The sequence below is a fragment of the Tetrao urogallus genome (assembly GCF_951394365.1).
Source record: "Tetrao urogallus genome assembly, chromosome: 7".
NCBI classification, from domain to species: domain Eukaryota; kingdom Metazoa; phylum Chordata; class Aves; order Galliformes; family Phasianidae; genus Tetrao; species Tetrao urogallus.
Genome location: NC_136820.1, coordinates 12049516 through 12072167, shown reverse-complemented (window position 1 = coordinate 12072167; position 22652 = coordinate 12049516). Strand labels below are relative to the sequence as shown.

Below are 22652 nucleotides of genomic sequence, written 5' to 3'. Positions count from 1 at the left end.
TTTTCCAACCTTAATGATTCTACAATCCTGCGAAATGCGTTTTATTAGAAGAACAGAAAACTCTGAGCACAAGAACAGGGCAAAGTGCCAGCGCGACTTGCAGGCTGGGTCAGCAGCCTCCAGCCACTCGCAGCGCCGGAGATGGCAGCATCCCGCCGTGCCCCTTCACAGGGCAGGCAAGGAGGAGGGGATGAGCGACGCGGGGCAGCGGCGGGGCGGAACTACACTTCCCGGCAAGCCGCAGGGACGGAGGGAGGTGAGAGGAACCGCTGACGGCGGAGGCGGGGAAGCGCGAAGCGGCCGCGTCACGGAGCTCTTCGCCGCGGCCATTGGCGGGGCGCGGGCGGCGCTGCCATGGCGCTCTCCGGGGCGCCCCTTAGGGTGTGCATCGTGGGCTCGGGGAACTGGTGAGTACCGCCCCGAGGGGACCGCAGCGCCGGCCCGGGCCGAGCCTCCTCAGCGCCGGGGCTGCGGGGGCTGCGGCCGGTGAGACCCCGCGGCGGCTGCGGGAGGGGCGGTGCTGTGGTGGGCGTCCGGGCTGCTGAGGAGGGCTCGTGCCGCCGCGCTCCCACTGCGAGGTGCTTCCGCGAAGTGAACGGAGGAAGAAGCCGCGGAATCGATAGCTGTTTCTGTCTTCTCGACCCTTCAGTGAAGGTGTTACTTTGGGGTATTTTTAACCTGGCGTTTGTAGTGTGATCTGTCAGGTGACGTAGGCGTTCAGGATCCTGAGCGTAGTTGGTAGCGCGGCAGGTCGCTGCTGACTTGTGCAGCGCTCCGCTTCCATCCAGCTGCCAGAGGCACGCGTTATGTTTGCGGAAAGCGACAGACACGTTATTTCCCTGGGGAGAATATGGTGTTCATGGTGCTTCTTTGTCTGCCTCCCTCCACTTATCATTCCCAAGCACCAGTTTTACCCTGGGTGCTGTTTGCAATGAATAAATACAATGCGTTATGTGAAAGTCTTCACATTGCCACTTTATTTAGTAATGCTAGGGATATGTTATTTCTGAGGTTGGTTTGTTGGTTGGTTGTTTGTTTGTTTTAAATTTTAAATCTAACTTCACAGAAGTTCAGTTTTCCAGAGAGCAAAGTCCTACAATTTGCTGAACAAAACGTGATGCTTGTAGAGGCATCCTCAGGCTTGTTGCTCATCCATTGCCATTGGATGTGGTTTTTACATAACTTTGTTGTGGTTTTGCATAATTCAGAAAAATAGCAACTGCAGAAGTCTTGTTTTTCGTTGTTACGGGTTTTTGAGGGAATGACAGGTGTTTCAGCACAGCTTTCCCTTCTGGCTGTAAGGTGAACTGCGAGATGATTATAGAAGGCAGAAGATGACTGAAATGTAACTGTTTGATTTAGGGCTGTGTGGAACGGGCTGCTCCGGGAAGTAGTGCAGTCATTGTCCCTGGAGGTGTTCAAGAAATGTGTAGATGTGACACTTAGGGACATGGGTTGGTGGGCAGTATTGGTGGTAGATGTGGATGGTTGGACTGGATGATCTTAGAGATCTTTTCCAGTCTTAATGATTCTATGGTTCTGTGTTATGCATTGCAGTTTATGTAAAAAGGAGTTGTGTGATTTGCCATATCTTTTGTTATTGCTGTTCTTCCACACTTGAAATCTAGCATGAAGTTCCATAGATAATTTGACTGCAGACACTGCAGGTATGATTCTTTTGCCACTCAAGCATTAGACACTTTTGACATTATTAAACAGATCCAGTCAGGTGAAAACAAAGTACATACACATGTGATTATAGCTAGCAGGTAATACCTACAAATTCTTTTGTGGGTTTGTTTCATAGTGGATCAACATTTCTATTGAACTGGAGCCTGTGGTCCTAAAATGGAAGTGTTTAGTGATCAAATGCAAGGAAATAAAAGGAAATTAAAGCACTTATATGTGCTTCATTAATGATATTTTGGGGTGTTATATTTATGAAACATACATAACGGGAGTGTGCCTGGTGTTGACTAAGATGTAAAGATGTATGTAGTTGAACTGGGTTGAGCGCCACAGTTTGGAGACTGGAGGTTTTTTGTAGATCTCTGTGAGATGATCTTGTCCTGCAAGTAGCTGTAGGATTGAATGCCTTTGCTTTCTCACAGCCCTTTCACCTATATCTGGGATGGAAAAAAGTACGAAGGGAGCTTGGCACAACAGTGACAGGTCAGAACTAATCACCTTGGGTAACAAACGGCTTCCAAACTCATTTGGCTGGTGTGACTGGGGAAGGTCACCTTAACGATGCTGTTAGCTTGGCAGGGTCTCTGACATCTGCTGCAAGATCATGGATCCAGACAGATGGCTTAAAAAAGGGGCAGAAGAGCAGGAGTTGCTGTTTTTCTCTTTGCCGATTTGTAGTTGTTCAGCTAGAAGATAATTGATCGAATTAGAATCTTTACAAAATAATTATAATAATAATAAACCCTTGCTTGAATGCAAAGAGTGTGCACCTTGGGAATATATGTGCCTTGGAGCCCCAGAATGGTGGCTAGAATACCACAAGCACTGCCTCTGACATGTATTGTAGCCTTCTTATTTGACAGTGCTTTCAGGACAAGTTAACAAAGGCTGTGGGACCAGAATTTGTGCCTGTGCCATTTGCTAGAGCCAGCCCTTAGTTAATCGACTTGCCTAACTTGAGCATGGACTGGAGGATTTGGAAAGGTGGGACAGAAGGATTCATATGTCTGGGAGCTTGCTGTAGAAAAACTGGAGATAAAACTTATGGTTTAACTGAGGAGATTTATTTTTAGGAAAAAGTGATAGGGCTAATGATACAACGTGCGTTTGCATACTGCGTCCTCCACTGGTGGTGATAACAGGGCGAGTTTAGGAGTTTCTGGATTAAGATTTTAACTTTTAAAACAATGTGGGGAAATTAGAACTATCAGAACACACTAATAGTGAAGAACAGGAGATGAAGTGTATGATCCTACGCAGTGAGTTTCAGACCGGTCTTTAAAAGTGTTAAATAAGAATTATATGGGATTGAGTTTGGGCCTGCCCTTGGTACCGGTTGCAGGGAAGAGAACTTTACATTACTTAAATAGAATTACCAGACAGCTGGAGTACATCAGGCTAAGCTTTGTGAGGGCTTTGTTCATTGCAGATATCTTTCTGTCACTGATCAGATGTAGGCACCAGGATTTCAACCTAGCTCATGCTAGATCTACTGTTATTAGGAATAAATTGTCAGGAGTTGGAGTTCCTTTGCCTTGTGATGTGTCAGGAGAGCCGCTACAAGACAAGCCAGAAATGCCAGTAGTGATTCCAGAGTACATACTAAGGATGGTAGGACGTAGAAGAGAATACAGGCTTGTCTGTTGGATTAAGAGGTGTGGGGAGCTGGTATTTTACTGTAAGCCATTTTGGAGTCAGCTGTTTGACCTTGCTGAGCTCTCTGGTACAGCAGTTGTTGCAGCAGAACAGGAAATGGGGAACCACAGCAGTCAGACGAAAGAACATTCTTGAATTCAGGAACCAGACAGCTCTTCAGTTTTCTTGCAGCCTTAGATTGTGGTATTAAAAAAGGCAGCTAAGTCATTTTAAGTGCTATGTTATGATAGAATTAATGTCTTGATGAAGAACACGTGCTGTTGAGTGTTGTGGTAGCAAACTGAAAATCCCAGTTGGGCAGTCGCTGAATTGGTTATTTCTGTCTTTATCGACGTGCCGTGTGTATGGAAGTTCAGAACTGAAGACAGTGACTTACCAGGATCCAGGCTTTATACAGAAGTCTGTCATAGTTTGCTCTTGCTCACGGAGCTTAACCTGCTTTCTGTGACACACACACCTGTGCTGTATGGAGCATCACTCTCAGTGTGGGGCTGGAGCCTAGAGGATGGGGCCGGTAAGCTGTCTGCTATTGCAGGGAGAGTTCCCCGTGAGCGTCGGACCTGGCTGAGAGCTCAGTAAGGGCCACCTGAACCCAAGGGGCTCACTGGTGTGTGAAGAGCTGTTGGAAAGACATGTCCCTGTCTTTTAGGGTGCAGTTTTATGGTTTGCCTGAAGAAGGTTTACCTCAGGTGGAGTATTTTTTGGTAAAGTGAGAGTATTTGTACCTTCTAATAAAGTGTGCTGTTCCTCCCTTCACCACTCCAACACCAAGCTCTAGGAAATCAGGGTATCATAAATTTAAATAGGAGAGATCATAGAATCATAGGATCATAGGATGGCTTAAGTTGGAAGGGACCCCTCACCCTGGACACAGCTGCCAACCATGAAAGAGATGAGGAAATCTGCAGAAGTGGGAAGCCTCAGACTTGCCACTCTGTATTTTTGTCACATCTTTCCAGTTTATTTTTTATTTTTTCACTCCCATGTATGTTATGTGTAATTATGAAGCCTTCTTGTCTCAGGAGAGCAAGCTAGAGAAACAGGCTTCATAAAACCGTATCTTTTAATTCCATACAGTATTCAGGCTAGGAGTAGAAGAAAAGGTTGTGTTTATTCCTCATCACGTGTATAGCTCAGTAGTTCTGATTAATTTAATGGTCGCACAGAGATTTGAGCAGTAAAGATGCTCATCATCCTACAGGTTTTATCGTGTGCTTTTTCTTGGGGAAATCAGTGATAGAATTGTCTGCCTGCAAATGCAGAAGATGCTGTTGCAGTAATTAAATTCTTTGAGACAGGCAGGGTGAGCATAAGTCTTATAAATTATGCAAAATATAAATGCTTCTTGGCTTTAAATGCAAATTGGTATTCTGCAAAAATTGAAGAATTATCATCTTAGCAAAGAAAAATTGCCATTTCTGAAAGGTGAAACTGATTTGGTTTTAAAAAATTTAATATGCCACTTTTACCACTGCATTGAAGATATAATCTGTTTGATTTGTGGAAATACAGTAACCCAAACTCCCACTGCATAGCCAGTAAGCAAACAAATGCTTCTGTCCTTTGTACTATAGACACATTTGTTTGAGAGAAAGCAGCAGGTGTGAATGACTGGTGTATTTTCCACTTGCTTTACTGGATCAGAAATGCTGAGTAGTAATTGGTCCAATAACCCGTGAGCTTCTGTTTGTTTAAAAGACAGTCTCTTTTTCTTGGGCAATATTTTTTTTCTTTCTTATTTAATGTTTTTTTTTTTTTTAATATTTTTTGTTTTGTTTCCTTTCCTGCAGGGGTTCTGCGGTTGCCAAAATAATAGGCAATAATGTAAAAAAATTGCAGAAGTTTGCTTCCACAGTGAAGATGTGGGTCTTCGAGGAGAATATTAATGGGAGAAAACTGACAGATATAATAAATAATGAACATGAAAATGTAAAATATCTCCCTGGATACAAGCTGCCAGATAATGTGGTAAGGCACCGAAGTTAAATTTGATGTATTTACAGAGCAGAGGGAATATCTCTCACACTGTGAATGGAAATAGAAATTTATTTTGCTAACATTGTTAGGTTTTATAATATTTCAAACTACATACTGTTGAGATCAGAGACTTGCACAAGTTCAATTACAGGTAAATGCAACATACTGTACTTTTTTACTGTTGGGTTGTTGGGTTTTTTTGCCTTGCTCTTGTTGTCTTTATGTTACTACAGTTTCTCTATGTGGAAGTAAATTGAAAATGAGAGCAAGATTAATGGTTCTAACCATGCTCAACATAAAAATGTGGCCTCAACTTTGGAAGGGAACTGGCCTGGTCAATTAGAATTGAAGGGATTTAAAGTATTCTTCAGGATGAGAACTAGGTTATTCCTGCAAGCCACCTGGGTTCATCTGGTTCTCAGTTCCCTGTTGCTGTGTGCAGTCGGGTGAGCGTGCTAGGTGTAGCGCTGCCAGGGCAGGACAGTGGAACTCCACAGACACTCTGTGTTGGCATAACATGCCAGTGGGTGGCTTGCTTGGGAATCTTGCCCCAGAAACATTACCAGAAAAGTCTGCAGCAGCTGGCAGTTCAGTAAAGATTTTAGGCAGGAGAAACATGAATTGCCTCAATTGCAAGGTTTTGGGTTATTCTTTTTGTTTTTTGTCTTATCTTTAACAGTCCCTTTCCCCTAGCCTTTAGCAACAAGCGTGATGTTTCTCCTGTCCCCTACCTGCTCACTCACATTTGTTCTTCTTTACCTGTGGGTTAAGCTTCTTCCTAGATTCTAGATCTTTGTGTTATTTTGTGATGGTCATCAAGTGTTAAGAAAAGTGGAGTCCATGAAGTGTGAAGTAACCCACCTTCGTAAAGACTAAACACATTCTACTTTTTACCTGTGCAACCTGGTGTAGGGAACCTGCTTTGGCAGGGGGGTTGGACTCGATGATCTCTGGAGGTCCCTTCCAACCCCTACAATTCTGTGATTCTGTGATTCTATGGGTGCATACAGCAGGAATATGAATTAGAGCATATAAGAGGACTGGGGAAGAAATGTGATTGCTCAAGGAATTAAGGAAACAAGTTTTCCCAATGAAGTAATGTATCAAAAGTTCAGGTCATTTTGTCAAAGAGAAGACAGCTTCTTATTTGATATTTTCTGACTCAAAAGAGTTGTTTGAATGTTAGGGTGCACTTTGAATTTTTTTTACACCAACTGTACTGGTGACTGTGAAGATGCTTCTGTCAGGGCATGTAATAGATTATCTGAAAACCTCAATTCTTTGGCTTTTCTGGGATGCTTGTGTTATTATTTTCGATTATGAAGCTCAGTAATTTATAGCATTCTGAATAAGACCCAAATGTGCTTTTACTAACCTAAGAACATTTGTGCGTAGGGTAAATTTTAAGAAGTTATGTGGTCTTTCTTTCCCTTTCCTACACAGGTTGCTGTCCCAAACCTTAATGAAGCTGTACAGGATGCAGACTTGTTGGTTTTTGTCATTCCTCATCAGTTCATTCATAAGGTCTGCGATGAAATCACAGGACGAGTGCCCAAGAAAGCTCTCGGTATAACTCTGATAAAGGTAAAGCAAATACTGTGCATAAAAAACAGATAATATGTTGTGGATTTTCTAAAACCAGATAGTTTGCAGTTTAATATGAAAACCCTGTGCTACTCCCTAGATTGTTTCATTAAACCTTTTGAGGTGCAAGACTGGAATTTGTCTCAGTCGTTAGTGGAAGAAGAAAATGAGGCTGTTCACAAGACTTGAAAAGAAAGGGGAGAGGAATATGTTTTGCACCATCAAGCTTTGCAGTCTGTTATTTCTTGTTTCCAAATGCATCATTAGATGGAGAGCAGAGCACAAGCATAATGCTTTGATTGTTAATGCTCATCCCACACACTGAATTAATCATTTTAAGAACTACTGAGAGAATTCTGTGACTGAGCTCTTGTTCATATCATCGATTATGTTGCAACAACAGAGATTATTCAGCATGGCCCAAAAGGATTGTTCAGACATGGGAACTTGGAGTGGGGCTGAGATGTAGGAAGTAAGTGTTTCATTGGAGGCTTTATGGTTTTGGTGATAGAAGTTTTAAATGTTTCTTCTCTTGTGTTGTGTTTTTTTTTAGTTCCTCTGAGGTTATCAAGAATGCTTTCTACTTAGTTAAGAGTAGACCATTTTCTCAGCACGTATTCCCTTGTCCGCTATCATTTTTGGCAAACAACCAATTAATGGATCATTTAGGGATCAAAAAGTTCAAAAAGAAAAAAGAAGGAAAAGTACAAAAAGACCCTATGACTGCTGACCACAAGCTTGTCTTTAGTTTGACTAAACCCATCAAATTTGTGTTACTTTGTCAGTGCTGGCTTGATATATTACTGAGAGGTATGAAAAAGTAATGCTTCCTGAGTGCACTTGCTGCATTTTGTGGAAAAGCTTTCCATATGGTAGAAGGATAAAATGAAGCAGCATTAAAAGAGCTGAATGCATAGCACCCAAACCACACAGCTATCTTAGATGCCCTAAAGCTATAAAACTTGCATTGCTTTGAAGCTGTCAGTTTATGCTTCCTTCTCCTGTAAGCTCAAGGTAATCTTTATTCTTCTGTAGTTTGCAAAATGTGATTTATGTTCTTATATCCCTAATGCTGGCAACAACTCTGATTAAACTGGTGGAGCAGATGAGGATTTATGTCAGCGCATCTGAAATCAGGACCTGGGCCTGCATTTCCTTGGCAGTACTGCTCAGAGTATTGATTACAAGTGCCTTAATGGAGTGTTGATTAAGGGCTATGTGAAAAAAAAGAAATAGGAAGAGGGTACATGACCCTACTTGCCCTAGTATAGGTAAACTAATGACACCTGCCGTGCAAGGAAGAACTGCATAGTAGGCACATTTCCTTGTCTTAAGGAGAATGTGAAACGTTAGCTTTTACCAAAAGCTATAACTGCATCATTATAAGTATCATTTAAGAAGAAAGGGTAGAAGTAGAATGCAATGTTGAAACTAATAATAGAGGCAAGAATGCACTCCTTCCCCTACTTTTGCAGCTTCTTTATGCGTGCTGTTTTCATTCAGGTCATATTTTAGCAGTCTCATTATGCTCACCTCACCACTAATGCAATTAAAGAGGTTTGTGTTAACTTTGGCAGTTAAAGTGCAGCTCTCTGAAAAATGTGACTAGTGGGACCTCTTGTTTCTTTGCTTTCTAAATTGCTTAGCAAGTTAGCAGTATGTCATCTTTAGTCTTCCTTCGTTTTACTTTTCTCTTTTTTCTTAACAGACAAATTTTCAAGCAAAGCCTAATGTCTTATAGTAAAATGGAGTCTTTGGGAAATAAAGGTGTTTGTCTGCTAGGTAATCTGTGCTCCTATTCAAACGTGTTGCTTTACACGAGGATTGATTGGCAGTATCTATGAAAACCTGACAAATGATTGTGCAGATGAGAGGAACCTGGATCATACACCACACAGGGTGCAGCTCAGCAGGGAGCTGGGAATCAGGGAGCACTTGAAGACTCCTCGGGCAGCCTCAGCATTGAGCTCATTTTCATCCATCTGTGCACAGGCCTCAGGAATTGCATTGGCAGGCATTATGACCAACGGGTGAGACCACAGAATTGGACTTGCATTGCCCAGGGATCATTGCTGCCTTTGGTTTGGGGTGGGGAGTGTTTGGTTTTCCTCTTGCTGTCTGTCATTCTGTGTTGGACTTGGCTCTTCAAGAAACAGGTGCAGCATTCCTTGACTAGTCAGAAGTTGCATTTGTTTCATAGCAAAGCTGGGTTTTGGCACCTGAGCCTCTTTCATCAGTTTTTGCGTGGATGAATAATTGTTGTGTACACGTGTAGATTTTTGGAGTTGTTCCCAACGTGTGTATGTTTTTCTGTTTATTTATGTTTGCTAGGAGGATGGGGGAGAGGCCTTGCAGTTACCTCGTGGGAACATCTTGGTGCTCTGAGGGGGAAACGCAATATTTATGTGTCTGCTTGCTTTCAAATTCTTTTTTCTGTGGCTCATAAAAGATGAGAAAGCAGAGTGTGCATTAAGTGCTTGAAAAAATAATGCAGAAATGCAAGCACTGTTGGCTGTTGTTATGTAGGCACTTCATCGTCTCTCGGCTGTACGATGTTTTGCCAGGGCTGTTACCTCTGGTCTGTGAGAATGCAAAACGCTGCATGTCTGAAATGCCACTACTGACAACATACAAATTTGTGTGTGTGTGTGTCTGTGTGTGTATAGAGTAGTAGTAGCAGTAGTGGATCACACTAAAAGGCATAAAATTAAAAATAGCCATGCCTTCCCAACATTGAGAAATAGTATTGAATAGAACTTATATACTGTAGGAAAGAAAGGCCATTTCAGCAGTCTGCTGTGTCCCTGTTCTAAGAGCTCAAAAAAAAATCTCTTACCTCATTCTGTAAAGTAGGAGAGAATGCTTTTTTGAAGAGTGGTCTTACTTTGTGTTTATGATACAAGCCATCCAGGTTACCAGATTGTGTTCTCCATTGCAGCATTGATCTCTATGGTGATCTTCTCTAAAGTCCTGTTTCTCCCCCTACTTTCACCTTTTGTGAAGAGTGCTTTATAAATGACGATCAAAAATATCCTTATAAGTTAAAGTATTCTGAGTTGTTCAGCTTTCTTCATATCTATAAACTGCTGTTTCATTTGCAGTATTCTTAAGTTGATTAAAATGCATCTCTAAGAGTGAACTGCTATTGGTTGGACTGGGAGGAATCAGTTCTGATGTTTCTGTTCAGGTACTTCTAAACAGAAGGAGTCAATGAGATGGTGTTTTTGAGTTGGGATGCAGATCCAGATCCAAATGCAGGCCAGATTCACAAATGATGCATCAGTGACACTTCACCATTTTTAGTGGGGATGTAGTGATAAGCAGCTGAGATTATGAACAGAGCTGAATATTATACAATCAATCAGATTGGAAAAGACAGCTAGTTCAGCACTTCTGAGAGTCAGAACTGCTATTGGGAATGGGAATAACAATGTTACCATCATCCCTCCCCCCCCCCCAACCCATTGGTAGTTTTGTCCTAACTCTTCAGGTGCTTGGACAAGTTGCAATAGCAGAAGCTTTACTGGCATAGCAGCAAAGCAGGAAATTCTTCGTCTTTAGTCTCTATCTGGACAGGCCTGGGTGCAGTGCCCATGGACAAGAGTTACTGTGCTATGCTTCTCTACTGTGTCTACTGAATGCCTTTTTAGTAATTGCAGTTAATGTTGGTTGCAGGGAATAGATGAAGGCCCAGAGGGACTGAAACTGATCTCTGACATTATTCGAGAGAAGATGGGAATAGACATCAGTGTGCTGATGGGAGCAAACATTGCCAATGAAGTGGCAGCAGAGAAATTCTGTGAAACCACAATAGGTAATGTCCCGAGTAATGACAGTGTTGTAAGTATGTTCTCCTCCTCACAGGTGTGCACTCAGTAGCTCGGATTTCATTGTGTTCAGCATCGGAAGCTCTGGGATCCTTCTGATTTTAATGTTGAATTTCCTAGAATGTTTACATCCAAAAGTACTGGGAGAATACTGGGACTAGAAGGAGAGATGAGTGCAATTTTAACATGTCTCACAAGAGTTTGACCTTAGTGCAGGAAATGCTATGCACATTTTTGATCACCCTCCATGTAACAAACTGCTTTATTTTATTGCTATTCTTACGATTTTTCTTGGATCTGCATGGCTTGATATATATAAATGACTATATGTTCTGTATTCCAGCTCAGCTGTTATGGTCACAGATGGTACCTATATGCACGTCTTTTTTAGGTGTAGGTGTTGCTGTCTTTTGAGTTCTCCAAGTAGTTAGTTCACCCCAAAGCTAGGAACGGGTTCAGTTCTGTGTTGGTGTCTTGGTGTCTGTAACCTCTGCAGTACAAAGACGTCTCTCATCTTGCATGTCACAAATTCTGGATAAGCATATGTGTGTATGTATACATGTACATGTACTCATACATAATAGAGAGTTAATGTCATTTTTTCAGTGTTTATTTTTACAGTTTTGTGCTTTTCTTTCTTCTTTTTTTTTTTTCAGCTTTCTAACTTCTTACTAATGGTTCTGTATTTTAATTTATTTTTTGAATGGTTGCGTTACCTTTCCATGTTTACAAACAGCTGTGAATGTCAACATGCTTAGCTTATACAGTGTCCTTGACCTGCCTTTATCAGTAGGCATTCTTCTAGAATGAAGGCCTTAAAATAATAGGCGGAACTGCACCTGCTTTATTTCAAATTTACCTTTGCTTTATTATTAACTGTTATTTTAAGGAGAATGATCAAAGAAAAAAAGAGAGTATCAAGAATTAATGAGATTATTATTTGGAAGCTCTTGATGAGCAGGCAATGAATTACGAATCCAGAGAAACTCAGCGTGAAGCTTTTAAGTGTGAAGGAGTCTGTTTAGGATGACAACCTTATCTCTAGTTCCAAATAGTCAAACTTGTGCAGGAAAGACTAAATAATACCCAAATCAATTATTAATTGGCAGTTTTTATCCTTCCTTTCTCTCTCACCAGGCAGCAAAATCTTGGAAAATGGCCTTCTCTTCAAAGAACTCCTGCAGACTCCAAACTTCCGAATAACTGTAGTAGATGATGCGGACACTGTTGAGCTCTGTGGTGCACTGAAGGTAAGAGTAACAGGCTGCAGTTTGTGCACAGATGGAGCAGTGATCCTTGTAGAAAAAAAAGTGGATATTTTCATTTAAAGAATCAAGCCTCTTGTACTTTATATAATATATAACATTGTTACATAACGTTCCCTGAAGAACCAGATGTGAAAGTAGGCAGCAGCATGTTCAGTGAGTTGGCTTTTAGACACTTGTCTCATTATCTCTCAAGTCGTCTTTCTCCGTCTTTCACGTCGCTTACACGTAATCACAAACAAAGTGTTAATTTCACCTCACTGGTCAAAATATTTCTAAATACATCTTAGTTCACTTTTTCGTTATGCAGCGGTGCATTCACCAAAATAAAGTGAGAAGTCAGTATTAATCCTTGATGTCTGATGAGTGAAATGTTCTCCTCTCCTCTGACTTACGTAATGTGAGCTCTGCTGTGTGCTGCACTTTCTCACCATGTGTATGACCACATACAAAAATGACTTGAATAGGAAAAAAAGCTGTTTTGGAGAGTTATTTATCTGGATTTTATTTTTTGGTAAAAAAATTGACGTTGACAGGAAGCCAAAACAAGCTTAAACATACTGATTTATTTTTAGGTTAATTTACAGGCCGTTTATGAAGGGAAAGCATTAGTAGCTTGAGACCCTGGCCAATAGTTCACATTATCTGCTAATTATCATGGAAGCACTTGTAGAGTTCGTAATGTGGCTCCACAGCCATTGCTTGAAACTGCTGCTGTGATAAGCAAGGTTAGTGGGAGAGAAATTCCTGCGTATAGGCCCATGAAATAAGTCAAAAAACAAACACTACAGATTTTTTATTTTTAAATCTGCTCAGCTTGGTGTTTTCTGATTATCTGGAATTCTTGCTTGATAGGTGAGTTAATTCCCTGACAGTTGTCTCCTCTAGAAAATTCTGTAGGCTAAATCAGCAGTTAGTCAGCAGGCACTCAAACTCCATTATAGAAGTCCCAGACAGGCAACAGACCAATATTTCTTTGGAAGTGCAGAATAATTTAAATCAATTGTCCTTCTTGACCTGAAAAAGGGCTGAGGTCAAACTCTGTGGGTTTTTTGTAAGCTTGCTTTGTTCCTCCCTCCTGCTCCATTATTCATCTTGCAACCTGCAGACTGAGCTCTGTAGTCACATTTCTAAAAAGCTGTATATATTCTATGTGCTCTGGTCACTTGGTGTTGGTTGTGGTATATTTTGTTAAGCGAGCTGAAACTTCCAAAGAAGTGCATGGTGTGACTAAAGAAAAATGTGAATTGCAGCTGGTATTTTAAAACAAGTTGATCTTAGTATTTTGTACCTGATTGAAATGCACGAACTCTCAAGTGCAGCTCTTGTTGACTGCCAGTTACTTTATTAGACTTGCAAAGTTACTTCATGAGAAATAATAAAAATGAGCATTACTTAACTTGAGGGAAGGAAGAAATTCGTATTTCAGAAGATGTCAATACTGTGTCGTGTAAAGAGACAGGCATGAAATGAGAGGGTCTGCTTTTTCTATAGTGATGCTGCATCAGACTGACAGGAGCATCCCCACAAACTGCATTTTGGAATTCAGAAGCAAGCAGATGCATGTGCTTGTCCAAACTTGCTTTTTTCTTACAGAAATAGTAAAAGCAATTCCTGTAGAAGTATTTAATGAATGAGAAATGCCACGGTGGGAGAAAAGCACATCCTTCCAGCTTCTGCATTTTTCCATATGTACCTGCTTGGGAAAAGGAGACTTTTCTTGGTTCATCTGGCACCATAGGCTACCTCAGCACTTACCTCACTCTATTTCTGCAAGCAAGGAAGATTTCAGTGTGGATGATTGCCTAAAGGTTGGGAGAAGAAATACGGAAGGATAGTAGAGAGTGTTCTGAGCTCAGCTTTCCCTCACAATAATGATAATTTTAGGTTTGAAATTTGTCTTTTGAAGCATATTTAAATTCAGACTGTAATAATAGGTATTGCAGCTGGGTGATCATGAACACATGCTTTATTGCTATTTATATATGTGCACATATAGACTGAATATCCACTTCGTTCACTGTGTTTATATTTTGTGACAATGGGCAGATGGAGAAGTATAGAAATAGGTGCAGTGAAACTGCAGCCTTGCATCAGCTGAGAGACTGATAATGGCAGTCATTTAAGAGAATCCAATAATACTGAAGAAGAACATCTATCTCCAGTAACTTGTTGGCTGTGGGAACAAGATGTGCTTGGAGAGTTTTCTATAAGGAATTTTTCTTCTGAGGACTGAAGCACATTTCACATTTAGTCGGCAGCCTTTTCTAAGGAGTGAGGTCAGGAATGAACCAGTTTCAAACGTGGGTGGTTCAAAGTCCCTGAATGTCTTTATGGGCAGCCCAACCGCAGGGCACCCTCGGATTCCAGCTGCCATTTGCCAGACAATGTGGGTCCTTCCTAGGAAATAGTTAAAGGTGACAGGGACAAGGACCAAGGCGTGGGTGACAGTTCTTGCAGGAAGGAGAAAGAGCCGCAGCTGTGGTTGCCTTTCCCAGCAGAGCTTCAGGTCTTTCTCTAAATCTTAACTAATCTACAGCTTAACCTTAGGCAAAGAAGTGTAAGTGATTTGCTGCTTACCAGAGCATGTAACCCAGCATTCTCATTTACAAAGGTGTTCCTTTGAAGTTTGTTTATGGCAACTGTTGTCGGATAGTCAGTCTAGCTCCTGTAGAAGTTGACTGTGGTAATTACGCCTTCCTGAGATTAGTTGGAAATTAAATCCATGATTTATGTTCAAGTTTGCCAGGAGCAAGAAAATGGTTTATGCTGAGCCTCTTTTAACAGTCCTGCTGATACTGTCCTTAATTTGTTGAGTCTCTATTTGACCTCCTAGCTTCTACAAATTCATGTGCTGAGCTGTGGCACTACATCAAGGAACAGTCGATGTCCCAGATGAATTAAAATATCTGTGTAATACTTTAATGACCTATTTAATTAGGGTCAGAAGTGGCTTCTGAAAATGTCTTCATGAGCACACCACAAACTTAGAGTAAACAGAACAGGACAGGAAGCTGGGTATTTCTTAGCAGTGACGTGTGTCAGCAGTCTGCAATTTTGTTAGCTATGTTTTTTGGGTTATCTACTGCATTTGTGACTTCTAGCATGCTTGCAGCAGATCATGTGCAAATAGAAGATACACTTTCTCACTCACTCTGTAATACACTGTGGACACTGCCTGACATCAACATTTTTTTTCTGGAGTGTCCTTTCAGTATCCTGGTGATAAAATAACTTGAGTCCAGGCCTAGCTCACTTTGTACTTCAGGGTGTGAAACCAGCCAGAGAGTCAGCTGTTACTGTAAGTATTTTAATAGCTTAAAACCATACTCAGTATAAAAGCACCCTGTGCATCTTGCTCATAGGATGCATGCTTTAATGGAAAAAGCTGTAATGCTGAGCGTGGGGAAACATTCGCTCAAGCACTAAGTGATTTTGAGAGCTCTGAATCCCACAGTCCAAGAGGAACATTGTATTGCAGTCATTTTGGATTTGTTCTGATGGTATTTTTGCAGCCTTGGAACAGCAAGTTTGTCTGTAGGCTACAATTGTCATTACTTATTGGGTACACTGCTGAGCTGGTACGCTTCACCTTTATCAGATACAGTAAATGTATTTTGCCATATAGAAGGCTGATGACACATACCATCTGCTTCTTAGATGATTACTCTAGTGCTAGTGCCACTAGGCTCTATGCATCTTTCTGTAATAGACTCAGCTCACCAGAGGTTTCAAGTAGCAAGCTGTCTGCTTTGAGACTTAGACACCTTTCTGTCCAGAATAAGATCAAGTTGAGGCTGTTTTATTTTTTTCAGTAAAGCATGACTTTCTGTGTGTCGTAATTCGGTTTTCTCTGCTGTGTATTGGGCAAGAAGGAGTTGTCATAGATTCTTCAAGGATCTAAATGAAACCAGAGGATGGAGTTTTATAAGTTCACAAGTGCGGTCTGGGGGTTATGTTGACAGGTTATAATCATCTCCTAGGTGTGGGTGTGTATTCAAGAGCAAAAGGAGTTGTCTTATTTCCTCATTTGCAAGCTGTGTGCAAGAACATATAATGGGGCATTGTCCAAAAGAAGAGCTAAGTGATTCAGAACTGGAATCACAGCTTCCCTTCCTCCCTACACCATCTCCTCAGAAGTAGCTAGTCATGGTAGGACTTGCTTAAAACAATATTTGCATTACTCCAAGGGCAAACATTGTGAAAGGCAGAAGTAGTCAACAAATGCCATAGGTAATAATTGTACTGAAATTTATGGTCAGATGGTCAGCTGCAAAGTGGAAAAGAAAGTCGAAACAGGCATTGTCAGAGTGGGGGAGAAGAAGCTGCACTGACAGGAGTGTTCAAGAGGTACTGGAAAACATCCAAAAGTTGTTCAAAAATATTTTTGTTTTTGTCTTTGTGCTAAACATTTAGCCTTCATGACCATGTGAGTTGCAGTTCAATGGGTTATCCCATCTGAAAACTTTCTGAATACCTCTTCGACTTCTCTCACTTTGCCACCAAGTGAACAGATATTGGAAGTTGCTCTAGAAGAGCTGTCTGATCACAGCCAAGATGTAAGCCAGGATGAGCTTGAATACCAGCATTAAGTCTGATAATCTGTTGTTGCTGTCATATCTGATGTCAAAATTTCTGTTTGCAGTTTGTAAGGTCTGCTGCTAGACCTTTGCTGGTACCTAAAAAGCAAAGAGTGATCCATTTTGTAGAGGGAAGAAACTGTGATGGGCACATAGCACTGCAACAACCTGCAGTTTTTCGTTCTCACAGTCCAAAAAGGGAAATAAAAATGGCTGTTTATCAGCTTGTTGCTTACTGTAGCAATTTCTGGCTGCTGTTTTATCTTCAGCAACAGTCAAAGGCTTTTGTCTCCTGTATTTGTTTCTGTTTCTGTTGAGATCTCTGCTATTGCTGTTGCAGAAACATAATGCTGTATCTATTGCTTCCTTGTTTTCTTTATCAGATCTTCAGGATCCCATCTCGCTTGGAGGGTTGTTTTTTGATTTCTTTAATAACTAAGTATGGGTAGTCTGTGATTCCTGTTACTTGATCTTGTTATTTTACAGGTGAAGAAATAGCTTTTGCAGTGATTTTGCTCAAGCATCTCTGAACTAATCTCTATTTTATGTTTGTAAACAAAAGCTGATCATCATTTTCATGATGATTTATCATGAAAAACCAGTACAGTATTTGTAGAAAGCTGTCACTAGATCTAAGGAAAAACACAACGTTTTTTGCTTACGAAAGGTTTCCTGTGTGATGAAACTTCTGAGAAGCCTTTATTAACAATTATTGTTACGTGATCTCCATGTACTTAAAGGGGCTGAATGCAATTAGCTTGGCTGAATTTGGCCTCCTAGCATATCGGCATGAAAGTCAATACAAGTTTCTCAAATTACTTTAAACATAAAGAAACTCAGGGTACAGGGCCATGGATGTCAGTCTATCTTCACCTCTACCTCAGGGTAGGAACAGGTTAATCTGGATAAAATCTTCTTTGGGTGTAGTATGGCATGCTTTTAAAAACGGTCAATAAAAACAGCTTCACAGCCCCCAGGGCAGCTTGTTCCAGAGCTTTAACTATGCTTTTATACTTGGAAATAATTTACTGACGTAAGACTTAACATCCTTTTTTTTTTCCTTTTTTAAGGTTATCCCATAAACCTTGGGAAAAAAAATAGTGTTTTACATTAATAAAGTATTTGCAGTTCTTGAGGACATTGCACTCTTGTCCATTCACATCTTCTGGGATTCGGATTGAATAATTTTCCATCTGTTTTTTCTCTTCTCACTAGAATATAGTGGCAGTAGGAGCTGGGTTCTGTGATGGCCTTCGTTGCGGTGACAATACCAAAGCTGCTGTTATTCGCCTCGGCCTAATGGAGATGATTGCCTTTGCCAGAATTTTTTGCAAAGGACAGGTGTCTACTGCCACTTTCCTGGAAAGCTGTGGAGTTGCTGACCTCATCACGACGTGTTATGGTGGCCGGAATCGACGTGTAGCAGAGGCATTTGTTAAAACTGGAAAGGTACCTTATTTACTGCGTGAAATCCACTGGTGCAAGTACTAAACACTCCTGGTTTGTTGAAGTAATAGTATGGCTCTCTGAGCCGTGTTAGCTGCACTTCTCTTTCACTTTTGAGTGTGTTACAAGAATAGAATAAGTGGGAAGGTGTTTAAAAAAAAGAGCTGGAGGGATAAGACAGTGGGAAATGCAGATGTAGGAAGAAGAACATTTACAGACAAGAATATAGGAGGATACGTGTACTCACTCAAGTTTACTTTTGGGTAGGGAAAACCATCAATAACATCTTTACTTCCATCCAGACAATGTTGTCAAGCTTACAAAAACTGTATCGTAGCTCTTCTTTTCTCCCTCCCTCTTGTTTAGTCTATTGAAGAATTGGAGCAAGAAATGTTGAACGGTCAGAAGCTGCAGGGACCACAGACATCTGCAGAGGTGTATCGCATCCTCAAGCAGAAAGGAATGCTGGACAAGTAAGTAAGAACAGATAAAGTGAGTGCTAGTTCTGCATGAACCTTTTTATCTCCATGCCTCTTTTTACACTTTTGGCCTTGCTTTTTTCATGAAGGTTTTGCCAAAAGCAAATTGCTGTAATAAGAGTGGCTTAATCCTCAGTTAAAATGCAGAAAACAATGAATGAAACCTCAAAATAGTATTGCCATCTCTAGAGCTAATAGTGTGATACCAAATCTGTGAATTCCCTTCTGTTTACACCAGGGTGTGTTACTGTCTCCTATCATAGGAAGGTACAGCAGAGTGTGTTTTAACATGTGAAAAGAATAAAGCACGTGAAAGCTGAGCTCCCTAAAGAGACTTTTTAATGAGGCTCTGCAGCTCGTTTCATAGTAGTAAATTCATTGCTTATCTCTGAAAAGAGGAGCTTTGTTATTAAGGATCCATATAGTTAAGTAGAGTAGGTGCATCTGTCCACATTGATTCAGGCTTAGATACTGCAGTTTTTTTCCTTATTTGACTTTCTGTTAGATCAAGGGTGAAACCTGCCATCAGCTTGTCTAGGTCGGTTTTGTTGTATGAAATTAAGCAGTTTGTCCTGGTTTGTTCATCTGAATTTGAGTCAGCATATATAGGATTCCTAAATCCACACACACAGTTGTCTCCTTAAGAGATTAAGGGATGCATTATTGCCATCTGTTCCTGTTGGTAGATGACAGAAAATCAGAACGTAAATGACAGCCAGTCAGAAGACCTGGCCTTGTCCTTACTTTTTCCAAAACAGTTTTTGAAATCTAGTTTTAATGGAACAGCTGTATTAAACTGACTATTTTTTAACCATCTCTCTGGGAGTAAAACACCTAAGCCTGTCTCTGCGGTGTACAGTAATTAATCTAACTGTAGAAAAAATAATTAAATATTGCCTTTGGTTCCTTCTGTTTATGATACTTTACATAAGACAGGATACTGTTAGATTATTTTTTTCCTCTTTCTTTCTTTCTTATATTTTTTTCCTGTTATATCCTATAGCGAATCGAGCACATATGAATTTTTGGACAGTGTTTTTAGTGAAAAACATGATATCAGACAGTTCTTATGTCTTCTGGTTCACCAATGTATGTGTTGGTTCTTCATGCGAGGTTTCATTCAGTAAGACTTTTGAAAGCAACTTGCAAAGTGTTTTTTTCAAGAACTTGCTTGTTACTGCTTTAAACACAAAACACGGTTAAAAAGTCATGGTTTCAAGGTGAAGAGGTAGGACACTAGAATAAAATTCCATATTCTCATCCTGTAAATAGACTCCCAAGGCTTTGTAAAAATACTCACAAGTCAGTAGGTTCAGCAGAAGAGCCTTGGTAACGTTGTTGATGCCTATTAATATTTACAGCACAGTTTGTTTTCTCGTTTTGGGAGCGGTGGAACAGACCCTCTGAATGTGCTCAGGCATAAGATGTGCTTGGAGTTTGCTGGCCGTGAGCCTGCACTCAACCTTAATTCTTCATTCCCTGTGCAGACAGGCACAACTGAGTAATGTTCTCTGTGATAAAAAGCAAGAATTGTGCAGCAAGATGCACTTTGTAGTAGTGGTCCTTCTTCTCTGAGCCTTCTGATGACCATCAGTGCTGTTTCTAAAGCTGTGTGAAACTTGCTTTTTTTCCAGAAGGTGCACAATGTGTTTGTGGCTATCTCATATAGACGTAATAAATTTGATTTCATTGCCTGAGTTTGTGTTATATTAAAAGCAAATACAGCCCCCAGCCCAATATATCATAGAAACTGAATAGCAAGTGAGGCTTTTTAATAAATGCAAAAATCTTTACATATTTTAGTCTGCATATTCCCTAGTAAGGACTTTACAACCTAAACAGTACCAAACAGCTATGTGACTATCTGCTAATTTTGGTTCCACTGATGAAGTAAAAACAAAAGCTCAGTCAGCTGGATTGACTTGAAATACTTTCTGCTATTGCAGCTATTTTCATCTTATTTTCCTTGAAAATAAAACAGAAATGGATGTGCATTTCATAGCAAGACACAAAAATATTTCAGATAATTCAAAATGCAGTATTTCATATTTCAGCACTTCCAGTAAGAGCCACAAAAAAATGGAGTCTATCCACAAGGATGTCTGTGCTACCATTTCTTTTCCTCAGTAATGCAAAATCTTGCAAGTAGAGATTCGTTCAAGTAGCAATGCTGTACCTGCCATAGTGGTACTGTCAGGTGGATTGCTCATGGCTTCTTTTTCTTTTCTTTTGAGGAGTCTCATTCAGGCTATGTGGTGATGCCAAAGTTAGCTCAGTATAACACGTCGTGGCAGAGTACGTTGGTATTCATGTGCAGTGCTCAGAACTGATTGGGAGTTCTGATCTGACTTGCCTTTGGGCAATACAGATAAAACCTTGGAGTCACTGATGGAACCACTTCCCCAGGAAGAAAGTACAACTCAGAATAATAGTGTGTGTGTCAAAAATTTGTCCGCCACCTTGAAATGGCACGTTTATTTTGCTGTACAGATAATTTACCCCTAAAATTCACCAGGCTGTGTCTGAAAATTGGACTCATCTAGCTCTGCCTGGGATGGAAAACAAGCAAATGTAAAGTTTGTTGGCTGTGATTCCTTTCAGATTATAAAAATAGTCTGAATAATTTATGCTTCTTTGGAAATGCGCCTCTCTAAAAAAAAAAAATAAAATAAAATTGAGAGAGATGGCTGTTTTAAAATCCACATTTTGTTTTGGACTTTTATCATTAAAAACTTGACCTTCAATTTCTTCTTCTGTATCTTCATGGCATATTATCACAGTATTGTTTAGATACAATGCAAAACTGACATGCCAGAACTGCTGTAAGAATATCAAAGAAAGATGTGGTTTTGTTTCATTTGGTTTTGTTAGCTAACTTCATAGTTGTGCCATACATAATAAATGTTGCAGGCTCCATTATAGCTAGTTAGGCTTCTGAGAGAGTGACTCATTGTAGAGATGCATGTAGGTTCTGTATTTATCCAGCACTTTTCAGCTTACCTTGAGTGCTTGACAAATGCTGAAAGAAATTGATTTTTCAGTCTCCTTCTTTCTCTTCCCTCTCCTCATTCCATTTTGTTTCTTTCCTTTAAGAAAATGTTACAGAATAATCTTACACTGCGTTTGCTTTCCCCCACCCTGTTTCCTTAGGTTTCCACTATTCACTGCTGTATATCAAATCTGCTATGAAGGGAAGCCTGTCAAAGAGATGATATCCTGCCTTCAAAGTCATCCAGAGCACATATAAAATCAATCAGGCCATTGTACTCATGCAGCTTTTTGCCTTTCAAATTGGTGTTTGAGTTCAAGTGGATGCATCATTAAGCTTCCTGCAAAGCTGCTCACTAGGCAACAGTAACGACACGAATGTCTTTGAATGGGTATTGGTTTTACTTTTACTGCCTAGTTTGACATAGCATGCAGTGTTGTTGGCTTGGTGACTTGTTCTACTGGCTAAAATATAGCTGTTTTCAAAAGCGCACTGCAGAAGTTGCACTACATGCACAGGCCGTACAGAAGTACTTTGTGTGAGTTCCTGCCACGTGAAACTCAGTATGTTGTTGTCTCTTGTTAAGGCCTAGTCCAAAATCCACTGGTTGCTATGGGAAGAGTCCCACTAGTTTTCATGGAGACTGAATCACGCCTTTACCCTTGAAATGTTGGGAGTCTTTCTTTTAAAACTTTTTTTTTTTTTCCTGCATACACATCGAGATTTTAATGTTTTCCATGTTTGTATTAATTTAAGCAATACTGATGCATAAAGAAGTGGTAATAGTTTTCAGGGGGCTACAGGGACCTTCTAGGGAACTCTGGTGATTAATATTATGACTTATAGAACTCTTTAAAACTGCCAGACAATTTTGAAACCAATTTATAACTGAATTTAAAGTTTTTAAATACGCTGTTTTAAAGGGAATGTGTTAGAGGGGGATCATTAGCTCCCCTTCTGTTTTTTAATCCTTGCATTTTTGTATTTCAGTGTTTTTCCTGTGATGTTCCCAGTTGTTTGGCTCCTCAAAAATTCCATTTCCCAAAACAAATGGGTAACCTTGACCTGGGGGTTCTGAACCCTGGAGCCTGGGGTTCGTTTTAGTCTTGTGCCTGTGGTCATTCTTCACTAGTATGATTTGGTGAGTAGCAAAGGATGCT

General features: G+C 40.4%; 1 protein-coding gene across 1 annotated transcript; it reads left to right on the top strand.

The window, feature by feature from the left end:
* Window positions 1-354: 354 nt before the first annotated feature.
* On the top strand, window positions 355-21750 carry GPD1L (glycerol-3-phosphate dehydrogenase 1 like; the record flags this gene model as incomplete). The annotated part of the gene is made up of 8 exons (XM_079538406.1): window positions 355-407; window positions 5136-5313; window positions 6766-6906; window positions 10582-10720; window positions 11871-11983; window positions 17794-18027; window positions 18391-18497; window positions 21654-21750. 8 exons carry the CDS (start codon window positions 355-357, stop codon window positions 21748-21750), a joined length of 1062 nt encoding a protein of 353 aa, XP_079394532.1.
* Window positions 21751-22652: the final 902 nt, after the last annotated feature.